Raw genomic sequence first — 18,738 nt, 5'->3', positions numbered from 1 at the left:
GATATTGTCATTTCTTATTTTGTGCCCTATATAATAGAACAGAAGCATTAACTTGTGCGACGTGCCAAGTTGTTATCTTTGAGAAATCTTTTCAGCTTGATTCAGTATACAAACAAAAAACTATTCAAATGCGAAAAACATAAATATTATATAATGCAGTAGGGCCCTGAGCCACAAACCCGCAGCTCTAACGCTTTACACGGTCTACAGGACGCGGCAAGAGAACTTGAGCTGGACTTTTCCTCCCATATGTTCAGCTGAAACGAATGGAATCGAGCAGCAGCAGCGAGATTCAGACCCAGTTCGTACTTGCCCAACGGAAGGCTAACATAAGCCAGCCACTTTTCTCCCATCTTTGCAACTCCTCTGAATTCGCTACTCTTGTCAATCTTTTGAGGTTGTGTCATTGCAACAGCAGCTATAGCGGCTTCTGTGTCGTCTACATCAGCGTGGTTTGTAACTATGTTTGTGTTGGGCACTGTCAAAGGAACCAGATCAAATGGGGCTACGGTATTAACTTTGGCGTTGGGGACATCTCGTCTCAGGACTTCTCTATTATATGCAAGAGCTGCTTCACCTTCCGAGTCATTTCTGCCAAGATAGGTCTGTAAGGGACAAGTTGGCTATCCATTATAGGGGGCACTTTCTGCTTCTTGCTTCACTATTGGTCCAAATTCCCTGTATGGTAGCTGTCCAGAGCGTTTTATGACGCATTGCAGAGCGCTTGCTGATGAAATTTGGGTTGATGCTGGTGATGAGGGTAGCGATATCTCGTCATTAGGAAGAAATTCAGAGTCAGACAAATGCAAGACAATTACGGCTTGATGCTGCGAAAGGACTAGTCCTTATGCGTCCTATGCGTCGTGATTATGGGTTAGCAGACTGCACATAAAAAAGGTTCATTTTGAACGACTATGCATCAGGCAGAGATAAAGCTGGCAATTACAAGCTGAATATCGCACTTACCTGGTATCGGAGTTCAACTCAGTCCCTTCAACCGCTTGTTTTTTAACGCTAACGGGTTTACAGAATCATTTGACATTTGAGCAGAGGTATGAAATAGGCTACAAAAAGCATGTTCCAATCCTAAGCGCCAAACGCGCACATTTGTAAATTTGTCACAGCAATTCTTATTTCCTGCATGAGAATCAGGAAGCAGACAAAACTATTACAACTTGGCAGCTTTGGCAGCCTTAGCAGCTTTAGCATCAGCAATTTCTTTTGCACGCATGGCAAACCCAGACGTGGTAGAGTTGTCCCTTGGGCCACCACTCTTTTCAATCTGGTAGTGAGTTTCTGCAGTGACAGCCGCTCTCATGGCATTACGAACTGGTTCTCTCATCAAGAACTTGGCTTCAAGAAGTGATCGTGCATTCAATGTCTTCATTTCGGCCATGAATGCAGCCACGTCTGTTGTAAGAGGAAGAAGGTTGATTATTCAAGTGCTGCCTCTTTCGTCGAAACAGCGAGCTTATCAACTGCACCTTTAGCGAAAGACGCAACAGGGTACACTCTTTGAACACCACCAACAGCAAGTAGCTCTTGAGCGGTAACTTTACGTCCAGTTAGCACCATGTCGGCTGCTAGACCGGATCCAACTCTGTATGGCCACGAGAATGATCCAGCGGCTTCAATAGAAGCTCCGAGTCGCCTGTTGCAAAGGGTGTCAAGGACCGCTTCATGAAGATGTGTCTAAACTTTAATAGCAGACTCACATGAAAGGCATGTACACGTAGGCATTGTCAGCAGCAAGTATAATGTCGAATGTGGCGACCCATGCGGCAGGCCATCCAATGACTGGACCGTTGAGAGCTGCGATGGTGACTTTCTTGTGTTCAACTAGAGCGTAGGCTGCTGATGCGGGACTGTTTGACAAAATTGGTCAAAACAGCGTGTTTGGGATCACGACAGGGTACAACCACCTACCCTGCATTTAAGGAGATGGTGGCAGCAGCACGAGCTTCATCACGATCAGCTGGCACTGGCTGAGAAATAGCATTCTGGAGATCTAGCCGTGTAGAATATCAGTGTGAAATAGAATATCAATGATGACCAAGACGTTGAGACTTTGCCGCAAAAGTTACTCACTTTGTCCAGAAGAGAAGAATTTACAATCTCCACCAGTAACAACGGTGAAGACGACTTGGTCTTGGTTGTCAATGTATCGGAGAGCTTTCGAAATTTCGGCATATGTACTAGACGACGAGTCTTGATGTCAGTCATTCTATTCCACCAAGGGAGCTAGCGAGCAGAAAAAGGGCCATAAACATACGAGTATTTGAGAGAATTGTATGTGTCATGTCGCATGAACGTGATGGTGGCCACTGATCCATCAATTTCGACCTTTAGATCCTCGAATTTTGGTGCCATGTTTTGATTGTGTGTATCGAGTTAGGAAGAAATTAACTGGGAATCTTGGAGTTGCAGTAGGCTGATATCTCGATATACTAGTAGGATGCAGCCTTCGAATATGTGGGAATGAAACTAAAGCGTGGAAGGTGAATTGATGTCACACACACATAGGCATAGCTTCAGCAGGAAAAAATCATAGACAGCTAGCCGCTAAAATGGAGCAAGGAACATTTATATTCGTGCCCGAAACATTGTCCTACCTCCAACAGATACGTGTTCTATACGTATCATCGCGAAAACCCCATGTTTGGGTTTCCATGCTTAAAAAACCAGGAATTGCAAAGAAGCGAGACTATAACCTGCCAAGTCTGATATCTTTAATCCAAACTACTACAAATCCAATACAACTTCACCCGTGACGTCATGAGCGACCGTATAAGTGTTTCCGTGTAATACATCACGTTCCAGAAACCAACACTGCTGCAACACAGCTAAAGGCACTCGCACACAATGGCAGACGAACTTCGAGACGTAGTAACGCCAAAGGCTGAATGGCCATCATCATTCGAGTGCATCCTGATTGACAGACCTGCTCCCAAAGTCGTCAGAATCACGTTGAATCGCCCTGAAAAGAGAAACGCACTAAGTGGACAATTGAGGACGGACTTGTTCAAGGCATTGTTTATCTGTGACAATGATCCTTCTGTCAGTGTGGTAATTGTCAGAGGAGCGGGCAAATCGTTCTGCTCTGGTATGTTGGAGCTTTGTGCATCGGATCGCTGTTTCGATTTTGTGGTCAAAACGAACATCAAGTGGAAATTTTCCTCTTTGCGCCTTTGGCGAGCCCAACCATTTTATTGAAACTTTACGTTGCTCCATAGGATATGACTTGGGCGAACCACAACACTACGTCGATGCGTACCCCACTGCCATGGGCGATGGAGCTTGGCCTCGTCACGTTCTACAAGGTTTGGAGATACTTAAATCGGTTGGCAGCAAGCTGAGATCTGATCTTTGGAATTTACAGGGTGGTTTAACGTAATGGACATGGTTAAACCAGTCATTGCTCAAGTACATGGATACTGCCTTGCCGGTGGTTCAGAGCTAGCTGCTGCATGCGATCTCCTATATGTTGCAGAGGACGCTGAAATTGGTTACCCAGGTAAAATACTTGACCATTTACCAGCATTCACCAACCTCGCCTTTGAGATAATACGTTTTATACTAGTCACTCGAATAATGAGTCCACCGGACATGCAATACCATCCCTGGTTTATGGGTCCGAGGCGGGCAATGGAAATGATGTTGACTGGAGACTCCATTTCTGGTTAGACGAATGAACTTATGTGTTGTGATCCAACGTTGGTGATCTAGCTCCTCCAACTTGTATGCTGAAACCACTCTAAACTGTTATTAGGAGTTGAAGCCGTGACTTCTGGCTTCGCTAATCGAGCATACCCGCTAAACAAGGTAAGGATCATTCACCAAGTCGTAGCTCCTAGAAAACGATGCTGACATGTGCACACAAATAGTTGGACGAAGAAGTCCTTAAAATTGCGGTGAGAATGACCAACGTTCCGATCGACACTCAACAAATGAACAAACGTTCAGTTCATCGGGCTATGGAGCATATGGTGAGTGAACGACAGTCAATCTGAAACGCTTAGTTATCAGTACCTGATCGCATACGTGATTCGTAGGGCTACCGTGAAAGTCTTCGAGCTGGAACAGAAATCCAGACTCTTGCATTCCACCAGCCAAGCAGTGTAGAATACCGAAAGCGTCTCAACGCAAACAGAGGCAAGCTGACGCAAATGTTGTCCGAGCGTGATAAGGTAAGTCAAAGGCTCAAGATCAAGATAAAAGTGCAACCATTCGATTGCTCACTTATATTTTTTTCACCCTCACAGAATTTTAACGACTATCGTGAAAAGAAGTCAAAGCTCTAAATCGCCGTGTGTGTATATCAATGGCAACAATTGGTTGACGACAACAATGGGGAGTGGGGTTTGTTTAAACGACTACGTTGTTCAAAGTTGGATTACGATGCATACAAAGAGACGACAATTAGAAGCAAAAGCTCTCAAGTATACTGCTAAAGCGGCTCAAGCATCAGCGGCAAAATTTCATTTACTCTCATTCTGTGGCAGTTTTTGGTTTCCAAATCCAAAACGGTCCAAATGTTGTATCCGCATTTCCCCAACAGCCCACAATCCCTAGTGGTAACAGAGCACCATGAGCAAAGCTCCAACTAGCAAAGAAAAGAACGACATTTACCTTGTGGTAACAGCACACCATCGTAGTCCCACTCAACTATGTGGCGAAAGATACTTCAGTGTAAGTTCACATATTGTGCAAAAAAACTGACTCGGACGACGACCAAAGTACCTTGATGATTAGCATATCGCTTCTTGATGTACACTCTAGCATTCCTCGCCACAAGCCGGCCAACGATCGTAAACGAATCAATCACATCCGTTCCTTGCCCTTCAAACCGTACAATATGCGGACCAGAATCAGCGGACTTTTCCAACTGCATCTTCATAATCCCATCATATCGAAACGTACTGAATGGAGCATCAACAGGATGGAATTGACCTACATCAATTAAATAATACCCCTCCCATTTCCCATTTAAATTCTCTAAACAACTGTTTAAATGTCTTGTATGATCGGGCGGTCCGATACTCATATCAAACATGGAGCTGCCTAGGGTTATTTCGGGCGGTGGTGTAAATCGGGTGTTTGTTGTTTCAGTGTTGGCGTATCGGAGCGGGTCCTGGTTTATAACTATAAGCTGGCAGATGAAGCAGAGGTGGATTAGGTGTGCCATTATAATCTATGGGGCATTTGGTGGTTTAGTGCAAAAGATCAACCTTTGCTTGTGGTTATGAGTGTTTACGAGTCTTACATGAGGGAAGGGGTCCCTAACCTGCGACGCCCACATAGGATCTATGAGTTGCACCGAGATCTGATCCTTTAAAAACATTGATAGCCTTGGTCCCATCTTGCTGTCCTTTGCAATTGTCAGCGCCTAAACGAAACCGTCCAGTCAGATATACAATGTCATCAAGTATTTCGGCAATCCCCAAGCAATAAACCGTCAGCCGATCTCATCAAACGCTGCGGCGAACCTCGAGAAAATATGCAACAAAATATCAGAAACTCACAATCGAATGATCAGCAAGAGCAGCAATAGTCAAGCTCATCAAAACACTCAAACTCAATTCAAAATCATATGGATGTCCAGTCTCCCACAGAGCTATCAGCACAGACAGAATATACGGCACGACGTGTTTGATATGACTCATATTTTTGGTATCGTTCTCCAATACTAGCTGGCACAATCCCTTCATAATTTGTTTAGCTTTGCGAGAATATGCTGTTATCGGTACAGAAGCTCTTTCTCTGCGAGCTTTTCTGAGAATCAAAGTCCGATTCTTCATTTCATTGATGAATACATTGGATGTGTTGCTACTGGTCCCTTCATTGACGAGTCTCTTTTGCAAAGCGGCATCATCAAAGGTTGTTTTGAAGATGTCAGACCAGACGATAGGATCTTGCATGATCGACTCGAGTCTTTTGTTACAACGTGATAGTCTTAGTAGAGCCGGAGTAATGACTTCCGTAACGCTTCGTTGACTACGAAGGGAGATTTGTTAGCAACTTCGATAATACGAAAAGGCAATTTAAACAAAAGTTGTTCTACAAATCGTACCTGGAGGAGGATAGCTGCTTGATTATCAGCAATATTACTTCATCTGGAAGGTCCAGCATTGTAGCTGGGCCTTCACGCTCGGTGGTTCCCATCATTGATTGGTTTTGATTTGGACTGACAAGTCGATCTGAAGGTCTCTGCCCCCGATCCATGAAGTACACGTTCCAATATGATTTCAGAGTACTCCAAATGAAGTATCGAGAGCTTGCGTACGACGACAATCACGGATGAACGTGTTTCATCACCAAATACAAATTCCCAGTTTGTGATCAGTGACTTTCAGAAATACAGCGGTTGGATCACTAATTGTGTTGTTGCTGCCGAACACATTGATTGAAATAAAGCACTTTGGTTCGCCAATTCTTAGAAACACCTCTTCCCATTTGAAATTACCGTGTTGAGAGTCTTTAGCCTGTTTTGACAAATCGTTCGCTCCCCGAAAGCAGGGTTTATGCGGTCTATCGCATGCATTTGACGGTATATTTGGGATCTTACAAGTATAGGATACGTTATTTATACATTGTTCTCGTTGCGAAGTGCCATTGTCCCCCCACACAGTAACAATCCTGAAAAACGCAAAACCAACGTCTTACCTTCTTACTCAAAGTTTCCTCCGATACTTGCTAGCCGTATATGGGAGAATCTTACACACAGGAACCCTTCGTTTCTGCATCGGCCACAGAGGAGGAAATTGACGTCCAAGTCACTAAAGTTACAACAACAACAATCACAACTATCGAAGCAGAGAGTGAACCCGTAGTAGAGGTACAGAACGACACAGTCCTACCAGAAAGGAAGACGTCACTCCGGAACTTGGCATATCGTGTATCCATACCGACTGCTTCTGAGGCTTCTTCATATAGCGGATTGCTTACACCACCAACCACACCATCCTTTGGCAAAAGAGGAGATTCTCTCTACTCGACACCCCGGTCAATATTAAGAAAATCTGCTGAAATCGATACCAAAACCCTAGAAACTTCAGCTCCAGTCCTCCCAGAGCTATCCTTTCAAAGCTCAAGCTATAACACTACTCAGGTAGTCGCCACCAACAATTCAAGCACCTCCACAAACAACCACAGATCCTCGTATAATCCAACGTCAACGCTAATTGTTGAGGAACAGCAACAAACTACCCAAACTACTAGTACACAGGAACGATCCGAACGCATTCGAAGGAATTCAAGTGCACCATTGCCACCACCGAAACTCGTGCTAAATACATACAGAATGACCGATTATAACAGTCAAGCTGGTGCCCGCACATCTGTAATCTCCTCCGTTAATGATTCTGGCTCTGTATTCAGAGTGCCCACTGTTGTGACATCTCTGCCGCAACCAGGGTCTGGGTGAGATTGTGTTCCGTTTGTTTGATGTTTGCAGTTTCGTAGTGGGAGACTACCTTGATACTAATTATTTTCTCTTTTTCTAGCCCGATTGTGAAAAGAGGACGTCTAACACGACGTGGCGGACTCGGTGATAGGAAAGGGCTGGATGTATGGCTCACAGCACCTCGAACCACAAATGATATAAATATCGTGTATACTGAACTCATGATCGAAGATGGTCATCGTATTATGCCTGTTGAAGGTACCCTTTATTCAATTCGGCATCTCGCATTGTCAAACACCAGCTCGAAACCAACCACACAAATCAATAGGCGATTCATGGAGCACAAACGAAGGTGTCCGAATCCTGGGAAACATTGCAGCATCAGCAATGATTCCATGTCCCTTGCTCATTATCGGCAAGCCCCGAGTCTTCATACCATTCAGTCGCGTGCTGGGATTATATGGTGAAGAAGATTTAGGAATGGCCTGTAACTTTACTATTGTCGCTGAAGGTGTTGGAGAGCTTCGATTTGCGGTTGATACGTAAGTCTAGTGCTATCAGGATCCTTTGCCAGACGTATGTTGTAACACCAAATTGCCTTTTTACAGATCACTAGAATACTTGGCCTGGATCACACTTTTAAATCAAGCCTTTGATGTATCACGGAGCGCCGTAGGACAAGGCTACTTCAACACTGAAGATATGGTGCTCGTGGAACAAACCACCACTACAACCGAAGTCGACGAAATGATTACTACCAATACAACAACCCAGCCACGCTTATCAACCGCCTCTGGAAGGCAGTCTATTGCTAGTTTTAACTCGGGTCGTAAAGGACGAGGTCTGAAGAGTTTCTCAACGTCTGCGGCCAGCTTTTTCGAAAAGCGGGTCGCAAACTAGGAGAGGAGTGGCGAGGTTAACAATTTATAATTTGTTTTTTTTTTATTTTGCTTTTGGTTGGGTATATGGATTGCTTATGTATAGTAAAACGCCTCATTGCCAATAATGACAGATATTTGTTGGCTCATAAATTGGAGCAGTTGTGTTTCTCGCGACAAGACTGTATGCGATCGCAACAGATAAAGCGAGATACTCCTTCTCGGATGTCGCCAAAACACGTTCTTGGTGTCTAAGCAGACCTGCGTGCTTCCATTGGGTCCAAATTTGGAATTGTGTGCTTTTGTCTAGTCATGTGGGGAACTGAGCATATCATAAACGGCAGAAGGTAAATCACAAGACAGCACTACAAAATCTCTGCATGCCTACCGTATCCATACGTGGATGAACTTTATTTGACCGAGTATAGTTTGTTCAACTGAGGCTTGTGGCTGCCTTATACCCTTGCATCACCTAACACCAGCCAAATACTTACATAGATACCACCAACAAGCAACTAGAGGAGACATGACTGTATCATTCAACGGCAAATGGGTCGAAGGTATGCGTATCTTCCACCGCCCTCATCTAATGTATCCGACACAAACCAACCTTCCAAACATCCATCACTTAGACAAGGAGACCTCAACACCATACCAAGACGTCCTTGAAGCTCAAGGTAAGCCGGAACATTCGCTTTACATGTGCATCGGGGGACAGATCTTGTTCTGGAGGCTGTTTAACGGCTAGTTACCCCATCGGCATTTCAATTTTTGGGGGGCTTAAATCGCACAGTTGTTGCGACATTGGTTCTAACGAATGTACTGTTGTAGGTGTTTCATGGGCGTTACGTCAAGTTAGTAGCAATGATGATTTCGTTGTGCTGGTCTACTATGGCTTGTTTTCTTTCCAAGATTGTGTGTCTCCCAACAACACCAAACACCATAACTGAACGTCTCTCATATATAGATCATCAAACTCTTGACAGTTCAATACACGATAACCGACACCGGTACCACCCTAGAGTCAATTGACACTCAGGGTACGAAAGAGCTCGCAACCCTCGACAATGAATGGTACGTAGAAAGGCACTTCTTCGTTTCTTCTTGTGTTTGGAATACCCAAACCTAATGAAACGTAAACCCATGCATCACTTTGATCAACCCAACCTAACTGACATACCAATTTGTCGCATAGGGTGGAGCGAAAGCACCCCATCTTTGGACCCTACAAGGACAGGATGGCAAGGTTGAGCGATAGTGTAGTTTCAATTGAGACTTCTTCTGATCGTGGTTGGGCTGTTAAGGGAGAATGGAGGGTTGAGGAGAATGGAACTGTGTTGATTAGAGAGTATGAGTTCACGGTACGTTTTTGGTTGTTTGTGGAGGGTTGTGTGTGGGGGAATTACAATGGGCAATCCGTGCGTCCTGTTTTAACCGCATCTGATTCTTCTTCTTTCAAACCTTGCACAGTCTCCTACTTTGAACAAGTTGGTGCGATTGGTCTACAAGAAGCAGGAGTGAAGTCCCCTTTTCAATACGTTTGCAACTTCATAATTGCCTCATAAGAACTATAGCGAAACGCTTTCAAACACCCGTAATATAATTCTCTGTCCTTCATCATTTGGTTCCTTTACAAACGACTTACTCCTTTTCCTATAGCTATACAAAATACATAAAACCTCTTATTCTTTCAGATCAGTAGGATCCATGGACAAACGACACAGCCGTGCTACGAGTCCTTGTATTTGGACAAGAGATTGCATGCCATCTAGCAATCTCATATGAGCAGCTCCAATTTCCTAAGTGTTCAAAACAAATGAGCAAAAAGAGGCATAGATTGGACCAATGGTGTGGAGACAATCCACACTTGCAATAACACCAACGACATATGAATTCCATGTTTGATCCGTCCCTTTGTCTCTCGCGTTCAACACACACCTTGAGAAAATTAAGCTTTACAAACTCCTGCAACTCGGTACTATACTGTGTGACTTTGGCCATAGTACCCACGATATCAAGCGACGAGTATCCATTACTCCACAATTCAGACACTCGAGCCAGCGCAACTTCAACCTCTGGTTTACTAGCTGCTCGAATCAGATCTTGTACAATCATGGGATGAGGTTGATCACAGACTTTGAATACATAGTCGGGCTCGATGATACCAAACCCAGCATGTGTTGATTGTAGATTGTTGACTGCTTGACGCATGTCACCTTCTGCTGTGAAGATGATTGCTTCGAGACCTTCTGGTGTCGATTTTACCTATGAGCGGTAAAACAATACGCGTCGGTATGTATTCGTTGTGCGGAATTCTTGGCATCACATTGCCCAGTCAGGCACGTACATTCTCCGCTTGACATATCTCCATAAGTCGTTTCAGGATCTGCTTATCCAAGAGCCTAGCGTACCTCAAGATGGTACAACGTGATTGGATGGGCTCAATAATCTTGCTGGAAAAGTTACAAGCAAATGCGAATCGTGTTGTTGCAGAATATAATTCCATGGTTCGTCGTAGCGCTTGTTGAGCAGCTGTGGTCATACTAGTTATGGAGCATTGAATTAGGCTGATGCAAAAATGAAATCCAAATTGATCGAATGACCAACCTGTCAGCTTCATCCAATATAACAATCTTTTGACGACCATGTGGCAGTGTGACGTGTGTTTGGGCAAACATCTTTATACGGTTACGTACGACATCAATACCACTAAATAAATGGAGATAAGATGTTAGATCTAATGGTATAGAGGGTGCAAACGATCATTTTCTTAGCTAGAACTTGCCGATCATCAGAAGCATTTAATTCCAACACAGCTTGCTTGTAATTGTCACCCAACAGTTCATGAGCTAATGCTAGTATACTTGTCGTCTTTCCAATACCAGGAGAACCCTAGAAGGGAATCCAAATTTAGACAATCTCTTCTTTTTGGTTGTAAGTAGAATCAAGTCACTTGAGCACATACGGTGATGATCATGTTAGGACAATTGCCATCCCTAGCAATCATTCCTAGTTTCTTGACCGTTTCTTCATTTCCCACGATATCTCTGAGGTATTTTGGTCGATACTTTTCTACCCTGTTGTTTTTTAATAGCGTGTATTTTGGTCAATTTTTGAGATTGATGATGGTCGTGTGCGAGAACAAGGCCCTCCAGATCAAAATTTAGCAATGACTTCCATCGTACCATGGTAATTCAGACTCTCCAGAATTCTATGATACATTGATTGAGTCAGCAAACAGGTGCGAAGCATTCAAAACGTCAAACAGAAACAATGAAGCTTGCAAACAACATAAGATGCATACCAGAGCAGGCGCCGATGGTCCCTCATGAGTCAACATATCCATACAATAATTATCGAGTCGAGATTGTCTATAGGGGCCCTTGTGCGATTGATGAAGATAATGGTTTGGAGAGAACGCATCAGCGACAGAAATCACGTCCATTTGTACCTTAAAGTTTAAATTGCGGTAGCCGTATGAAAACTAGTGGGAAATGGCATAGTGTCACTCATTTTGATGCGTCGCAGAGGTGTAATCAGTCTTGTAACATACAACGTGTCGTTTTGTTCGTGACGACAACACGATCAAATCGAGGTAAGCAAACCAAGGTTTAATAGTTGTAAGAGCGTTATTGACAGGCTTTATTGCATTCCCTCAAACTCTATACGCGCTCTATGACTAACGCTGTCCTGTTTCTTAGATGCCAAAATCGGCGATTATTATAGGAGGCAGTGGTCTTGTCGGGAAACGGCTGGTCGAATGTCTGCTAAAAGATGATGGAATCTCGAAAGTCGTATCGCTTGGGCGACGTGTCATAGACGCTGATTCCGTGTGCCCGTCATGTACCACTGAGCAGAAGGCAAAGGTGAGTGTTGTATTAGATACATGCATTGTGTACTTCATTTGAATAATGTTGGACCAGCATTATTCCACCTTGATCGCCTGTGGCATCGCGTCAAAATTTCTCACTTCATCTTCCCTCACGATAGTTCAACAGTGTGGTGGTCGACTTTCTGAACTTGAGTTCACATCGTGAAACATTCAAAGACCAAGCTCTCGGTTTTTGTACGCTGGGAACTACGAGAGCTGATGCTGGGTCTGCCGAGAAATTCAAGGAGATCGACTATACATACTGCTTGGAGTTTGCCAAACTATATCAGGAGGAGAACAAGGATAAACCAACCCACTTCTTACTATTGACGAGTGGAGGATCTGATGCGAATTCCTTCTTTTTATATCCAAAGACTAAAGGAGAGGTACGAGTTTGATGCAAATTGATGTTGATCCTGTTTCGATGATAAAGATTAATGAATCTTTTATCGTTTTTTGTGTAGCTAGAGCGGGATTGTGGAAAGATAGGTCTAGATAAACTGAGCATATTCAGGCCCGGTCTTCTCATGTTTCCAGAGGGAGAAACTCGACCTGGGGGTAGAATCACCGAATCTGTCTTGCAACGTATTTTCCCCTACGTCGATTGGATTGCTCCGTCTCGACTGACGGCTCCAACGACTGTAGTTGCTTCTGCCATGCATAAGAAGGCACTTGAGCCTGTAGTCAAGTCAGGCACAACAAATGTGGAAATATTAGAGAACAAGGCAATTCTTGAATGTGGGATATCATCGTGATCGTAATTATAATGCTATGAACACAGTATACACCGCAAGCCAGTCATAATGCTCTTGTTTGTAACGCGCACACACACAAATAAACAAATAGTTTCAGTTCAACAATAACGTTCTATTTTTGTATTCTCCTTTCTCCTTCTGGTTACTTTCAACTATGAAACTGACTTTTTAACGTCCGACACAACGTTTACAGTTTGCCAGTACGGGTAACGCCCAATTCGATGAGACGGGCAAAGGCAGCGCTGAAGTCCTTGAAGAAGGCCTAAAATGGTGACGTGTCAGTAAGCAAGACTTGTTGAATGTGACCATTTTTGCATAATACACTGCTTACCTCCTTGTCGTCAGCGTACAATTTAACCACCTTCATGAATTCTGGGTCCTTGGTCAATGCCATATCGGTTGGCAACATCATCAATTCACCAGTACTGTCTTCGTATTGGAGAGGGCCATCCCATTTCTTTGGTGTCCATGTTTCGTTCAACAAGAGCTACAGATAAGTGTATTTTAGGACATGGTGGAGATCGTGAGGGGGTGTCGACTTTTCTTAAATCATTATCGAATACTCACCTTGAAGTACAGGTTTGAGAATCGTGTTGGAGTCTAACGGGTGAAAGGATACGATGTGTAAGCGTCAGTAGAAATAACATATCATTAGAAATAACAAAGAAGACAGCAAATTATTACGTTGGTCCATGGTCCATCAAAGCCGGATCGTTCCTACACATGAGTGTTTGTTGAAGGATTTGCAACAAAGAGCATAAATTGTTATGTCGGTTTTTTTTTTTTTACCTTGTGGCAACGTCCAAGAGCATGAGCACCACTCAAAGCGACAATTTCGCGATCGTTGAATCCCATACGATAGAACACATCTGAGAAAACATAGAACTGTAAATAACACTTCAACTTCATCAACCTGAACCTGCAGCTGCATACCTCGTAAATGTTGGGCACCTTGAGTAGCATCGGGTAATCGACCATTTGGTGGGACGACTTGAGGACGGACGGCAACAGTTTCCTTCTTGACGTCAACACGTCCAGACTTCCATGGGACTTTTGGTCCACCCATCTGATATGAATGCATAATGTTAAAACATGCACAAACAATGTTAGCATGGCAAACCATTTTATACCTCTTCGACGGCAACGACACCAGCAAGAGTCCACAAATCACCAACAGAGATTTGAGGGTATTTTGCAGAGATGGCGTGCAAGAATGCACGGGCAAGGTCCAAACCATTGTTTGCACCATCAGTAGATTCCGGAGCATATCTCATTGTGGCACCGTTTGAACCGCCAGTTTTGGAGTTCTTATCGTATGTGCCTAGTTGGTGTATTTGAGTCGTTAATACATGTGAGTTTCCACGTCAAAGCAGCAAAATTCATCAGATGTCGACATTGGTTGATGAGAAGGCCATCACTTGACGGTAGGACGGGAAAGCACATCGATATAGATAGATACCTGAAGCGTGCCATGCGAGACGAACAAATACGGGTCCCAATGATCCGTCATCATAATCTTCGTGCTTTAAAATTGAAGCTACAAGTCAACCAAGGTTCGTGAGCTTCTGACTTACAGCAAGAGAAAGAGAGTGCAAGCTATAAGTTGCGAACGTACCGATTTCCTTGCGGACAGCGTCGTAGTTTGCCATTTTGGTTGGTTTTCGAGTAATCGAGTAATGTTGAAAATGTTGAAACTCTTAACAGGAACTGTGTGGTAATTTCTCATTCACCCCCGGGCGAGAAGGAACCAGAATGAACAGCAACGATTGTAACGTGTTGGAACATAGTTGGGCTGCTCTTTTCTCGTGTATATATACGCGAAATACACGACTCGATGTTGACAAAGCTCTGGAAGATGTTGGTGATGACGCAATGTCCATTCAGGACGAGTAAAATCGTGATGCCACGTGTAGCCAATTGTACAATCTACAAAAAGATTATTTCGATGTTGTGTTCGGCCTCTTTATCGCGTTCGATATGGCTTCCGTGTGTTCTCGAAATTCCAAAATCACTCATTCCCAACACTGCCGCTTTTAACTGCAAATCATAGAAGTAGTGAATGAGATAACATTAAACGAACGAGCATTTCACCGCTCATATAACATCGCCATACATCCGGCCAGCATCCTTACAATCCCACAATGAGCGACATATCGACAACAACTACGGCGTCTTTCGCTACTTCAACGGCTGCCGTCGCTGCACCTGCGCCAGGCGCATCGGCGAGCACTGCAATCAACTTGTAAGTTTACGTATGTCTGCCGTCTGTTCCTCGTCAACGCTAATATCTCCATTCGGTGAATCATTTGATCAAACTTGCTCACTCCTCGTCACATTCACATCTAGTCAAAGCTTCAACTCGCTCTCTGTGTATGCCTTCCTGGCTCTCATAGTCTTGACCATCGGCGCAGCGTAAGTCTCTCTGTCTTATTTGGAAAACGCCATGGTTTGGAATCGTCGTGACCAACAAAGTGTGCTTCAACCAAACATACTTTTCGGAATCTTTGGCCCCAAGCAAGCATCCTAAATCCTCTGATTTTCAATAGAACTTGGCAATACTTGAGATTCAGGAGATATCGCTTGGCTCATCCGGAGCTATACACAGAAAACGCGAATGGGCAGGTTGCTGGGGGAAGGAGACCTCGAGATTCTGATCAACAATCCATTGCAACGCTTCCAGTCTGTAAGTTACTGATCTGCATTACTTGCTGGAGATTCATCCAGAAAGATCCGATCTGCAAGCATTAGAGCACACCGAAATTGGTCTACTACGCAATGTATGATCTGGCACTCTAAACCTGCCCTTTTTCTCGATTTTTAGACTTTAGTGAGAAACTTCCAGCATATTTTGAAGAAGAACCAAACACGGATTCACATGATTCTGCATCAACTGCATCACCTACACAACCACAACAACCAAACTCTGTCCATATCAATATACCACCATCCGCTGCATCAAATAGCTCCAACAATAATGATCAACTGCCACCTCATCCACCATCATATGACTCACATACATCATCCAACAATCCCCTAATAACAGACTCGCAAGAAGAATATCCAGGTCTCGAACTGGTACTATCCGTGTCAAAAGAAGAAGAAGATGCTGAATACGAAGGAAGCAAGAAGAAGGGCTTGCTATCTGATGGTATTGAAATGAAACAGGTCGTCACCAAACTGCCTGAATTGTCGATAGTCAAACAGGTTCGAAACGCCAAGGAAAAGAATCGGGCTTTTGGGTTTGAGCCTTCATCACCGGTTGTTGCTGTTGGGTCATCTGCGTCATCGCCAATGTTGGTGAATGCTGAGAGGGAGGAGAGGGATGTGACTGGTGATTAGAAGGGATGGAGTAGAACCTGAAGCATAAAAAGCATTTTTATATACCAATTTGGTTTGGTTGCCTCATTGTTTAGTAGAAAAGTAGTACTATAAATCTCCCTTGTCTTTTTTTTGTGTCAATTTCCATTCACATAGTTGTTGTACAATATATACTGTTTGAAATTTGTAACAGATTTGTGCAAGAGTTTGATGAGGACATGGATTGTTTATTATAGTTGCGGGCACACGGTGCAGTTATTATGCAATTTTCATGACACTGATGATTATATATCTTGATTAGGAACAGACGAGAATCTGCGTTGCCGGTTGCTACCTATTGCTATTGCGACAGCTAAACCGACACCTTGTACAAAAAAGGGTAAGATTGTTAAACAATATCAACAATCGCAGTTTCAAACACAGTCACCAACCTGCAACAGCAACGACTCCCAGCATTATCCCCAGAATCGCACTTGTACCCAAGGCAGGATTCGATGAACTTGCTGCAGCTTGAACAGGCGTGCCTGTATTTGAAGATACAGCTGTTGGTGTCAGATTAGATCCAGCAGGAGAGTTTCCTGATGATGAAGGTGTTGCGGCAGATGTTCCTAGTAGACCAGCACCTGCCGTTCCGGTCCCAATAGCTACAGTTGGTGAACCTGTACCCACGGCTGCGTTTGGGGACGCTGTAACAAAAGCGGTATTTGGGGATCCCGTGCCAACAGCTTCGGTTGCAGAAGCCGAACCCAACGCGGCATTTGCTGGAGACACTGTAGCCGATGATATAGCGCCAGCTGACGGCGAGGTTCCCGATGAGCCAGTTCCCGATGTGCCGGTTCCACCTACCTGTGGACAAAGCGAATCAAGTCAGACTCCACGAAGCATGACCTGGCGGTGACATAGTAACCAAAACTTACAAGTGCGAATCCCAGATGCTGGAAATCAAAGTTACTGGTATTGGTATACCATAGCGCTATAGTATCCCCGTAAGCGACGGTTGCGCCGTCAATTACTCCCAACTCTCCATCTTGCCAGAACTCCCAGTATCCTGGACTGCATGCCACGGTGCCCAGCACCAACGTCACATATCCGTTCACTGTGTCGCCTGTAGTTATGTAGGCAGTGTTGAATAGGGAGTTCTGTAGTGTTCCATCACTATGCAGTATCCATCGTTGCGATTCATCAGTCGCGTCGTGCGGTATGAATTTCATGCTTAGCGTCTAGTGTGGTTTCGTTAGTACACCATCGTCAACCACAACAATTCAAGGACCTACAGAGTAACGCGTGCATGTATCTCTCGATGCGAGTCTGGAAACGGTTCCAGAAACACCCAGCGCCAGGGTTCCATTGCACGATTGGATTGTGAATTGAGTGTCAAATGGCGGGTTTTGGGCTGTACACGCCTTCCATGTTGATTCAAGTAGTGCAGCAGCTATGAGATGAGGTAGATGATATTAGTGTCTTGGCGATGATAGTTTGGTAAAACCGAAACTTGGTGGTGGGTGACGTGGAACCACCAATTTCAAGGTCAAGTTTGATCACCCCAGGTGGCCAAAGAAAGCTTTCCAATAGATTTCAATGCAATGAAATTCCAAAATTCAAAATCTAAGTCAATTCAAAATGAAAAAAACATGGTTCGATCCCCACACAACAAACCTGGTGATGTTGCTGGATCTGGGGTAGCAGCTGCATCAGCTGTTGGCGATGGATCAACGGACGTTTGAGCCTAAGTAATGCACTGCATAATTAGTACTTATTGGTCTGAAACAAATTGCCAAGTTGCGAAAACAAAAAAAAGCTTAAACTTGCTGCCTACCCCAACGAAACCGCAAAATAGTGAGACCAAGAGGAGGACGAGTAATCGTATGCTCATGGTTGGTGCTGTCGAGCCTAAAAGTTAGCGATCGTCCAGTACGATGGGTGTAAACTCCACTCGTCAGTAAAGATGTTTGGTGGCTGGTTTTGAATTGTTGCGAAAAGGTTCATCCCAGTCCATGCCGGGGAAGTACCTGGTTTGGTCAAGCAATTGCATTTCCCATTGAAGAGAGTGTAATATGCTGCTCTTTGTTAGCTTCAGTGCCATACTCCTCTCCGGCGTCCTTCTAATTAGCAAACTTCAACATTGTTCAACAGATAGCTTTGTAAATACAGTTGATTAATTGGAGACAAACGGAAATTCGTGTCAGTTTCCAATTTCAAAATATGACTCCCGTCGTATTCAAAGGGTTTTTGCTAGAGCGTCATCCATGTCATCTTTTCGGCGGACGATGAGAACATAGATGGTCAAGAGTTATCTCAAACGCGTCATTTTAGACCTGTATACTCATCTTAGCACAAAAGAACTACGTAATGAATGTCCCTCGGGGCCTAAATCAACCTACATCAAGCTGGATCTATTTAATCTATTTCAATGTCGGATTGTCTTGATTGTCAACCGACTCGACAAGAAAACGTCGAAAGAACCCACATTGGCAACAGCACAACCCACGGTTGGAAGCCAGGATAAAACACCGA

The 18,738-nt window shown here is 44.1% G+C and overlaps 5 protein-coding genes across 5 annotated transcripts; 2 read left to right on the top strand and 3 right to left on the bottom strand.

Moving 5' to 3' along the window:
- Positions 1-146: 146 nt before the first annotated feature.
- Positions 147-2,370, bottom strand: SmJEL517_g03167 (uncharacterized protein; the record flags this gene model as incomplete). Its single annotated transcript, XM_031169095.1, has 7 exons — positions 147-591; positions 1,173-1,410; positions 1,485-1,651; positions 1,716-1,865; positions 1,927-2,008; positions 2,089-2,195; positions 2,273-2,370. The coding sequence occupies 7 exons, from the start codon at positions 2,368-2,370 to the stop codon at positions 147-149; spliced, it is 1,287 nt and encodes a 428-aa protein (XP_031024930.1).
- Positions 2,371-8,806: 6,436 nt separating this feature from the next.
- Positions 8,807-9,801, top strand: SmJEL517_g03166 (uncharacterized protein; the record flags this gene model as incomplete). Its single annotated transcript, XM_031169094.1, has 6 exons — positions 8,807-8,840; positions 8,913-8,957; positions 9,112-9,164; positions 9,248-9,354; positions 9,476-9,641; positions 9,751-9,801. 6 exons carry the CDS (start codon positions 8,807-8,809, stop codon positions 9,799-9,801), a joined length of 456 nt encoding a protein of 151 aa, XP_031024931.1.
- Positions 9,802-9,962: 161 nt separating this feature from the next.
- SmJEL517_g03165 (uncharacterized protein) lies at positions 9,963-11,725 on the bottom strand (the record flags this gene model as incomplete). The annotated part of the gene is made up of 8 exons (XM_031169093.1): positions 9,963-10,079; positions 10,219-10,545; positions 10,628-10,823; positions 10,888-10,989; positions 11,093-11,172; positions 11,246-11,357; positions 11,466-11,491; positions 11,585-11,725. 8 exons carry the CDS (start codon positions 11,723-11,725, stop codon positions 9,963-9,965), a joined length of 1,101 nt encoding a protein of 366 aa, XP_031024928.1.
- A 256-nt stretch (positions 11,726-11,981) lies between these two features.
- Positions 11,982-12,906, top strand: SmJEL517_g03164 (uncharacterized protein; the record flags this gene model as incomplete). The annotated part of the gene is made up of 3 exons (XM_031169092.1): positions 11,982-12,146; positions 12,271-12,537; positions 12,616-12,906. The coding sequence occupies 3 exons, from the start codon at positions 11,982-11,984 to the stop codon at positions 12,904-12,906; spliced, it is 723 nt and encodes a 240-aa protein (XP_031024929.1).
- Positions 12,907-13,093: 187 nt separating this feature from the next.
- Positions 13,094-14,555, bottom strand: SmJEL517_g03163 (uncharacterized protein; the record flags this gene model as incomplete). The annotated part of the gene is made up of 9 exons (XM_031169091.1): positions 13,094-13,168; positions 13,238-13,393; positions 13,474-13,506; positions 13,591-13,623; positions 13,696-13,775; positions 13,840-13,972; positions 14,037-14,227; positions 14,366-14,443; positions 14,522-14,555. The coding sequence occupies 9 exons, from the start codon at positions 14,553-14,555 to the stop codon at positions 13,094-13,096; spliced, it is 813 nt and encodes a 270-aa protein (XP_031024932.1).
- Positions 14,556-18,738: the final 4,183 nt, after the last annotated feature.

This window comes from Synchytrium microbalum (assembly GCF_006535985.1).
Source record: "Synchytrium microbalum strain JEL517 chromosome Unknown SmJEL517_scf0016, whole genome shotgun sequence".
In the NCBI taxonomy this organism is placed as follows: Eukaryota; Fungi; Chytridiomycota; class Chytridiomycetes; order Synchytriales; family Synchytriaceae; genus Synchytrium; species Synchytrium microbalum.
The sequence above is the reverse complement of the archived record's forward strand: the minus strand, read 5'-3'. Positions and strand labels throughout refer to the sequence as shown.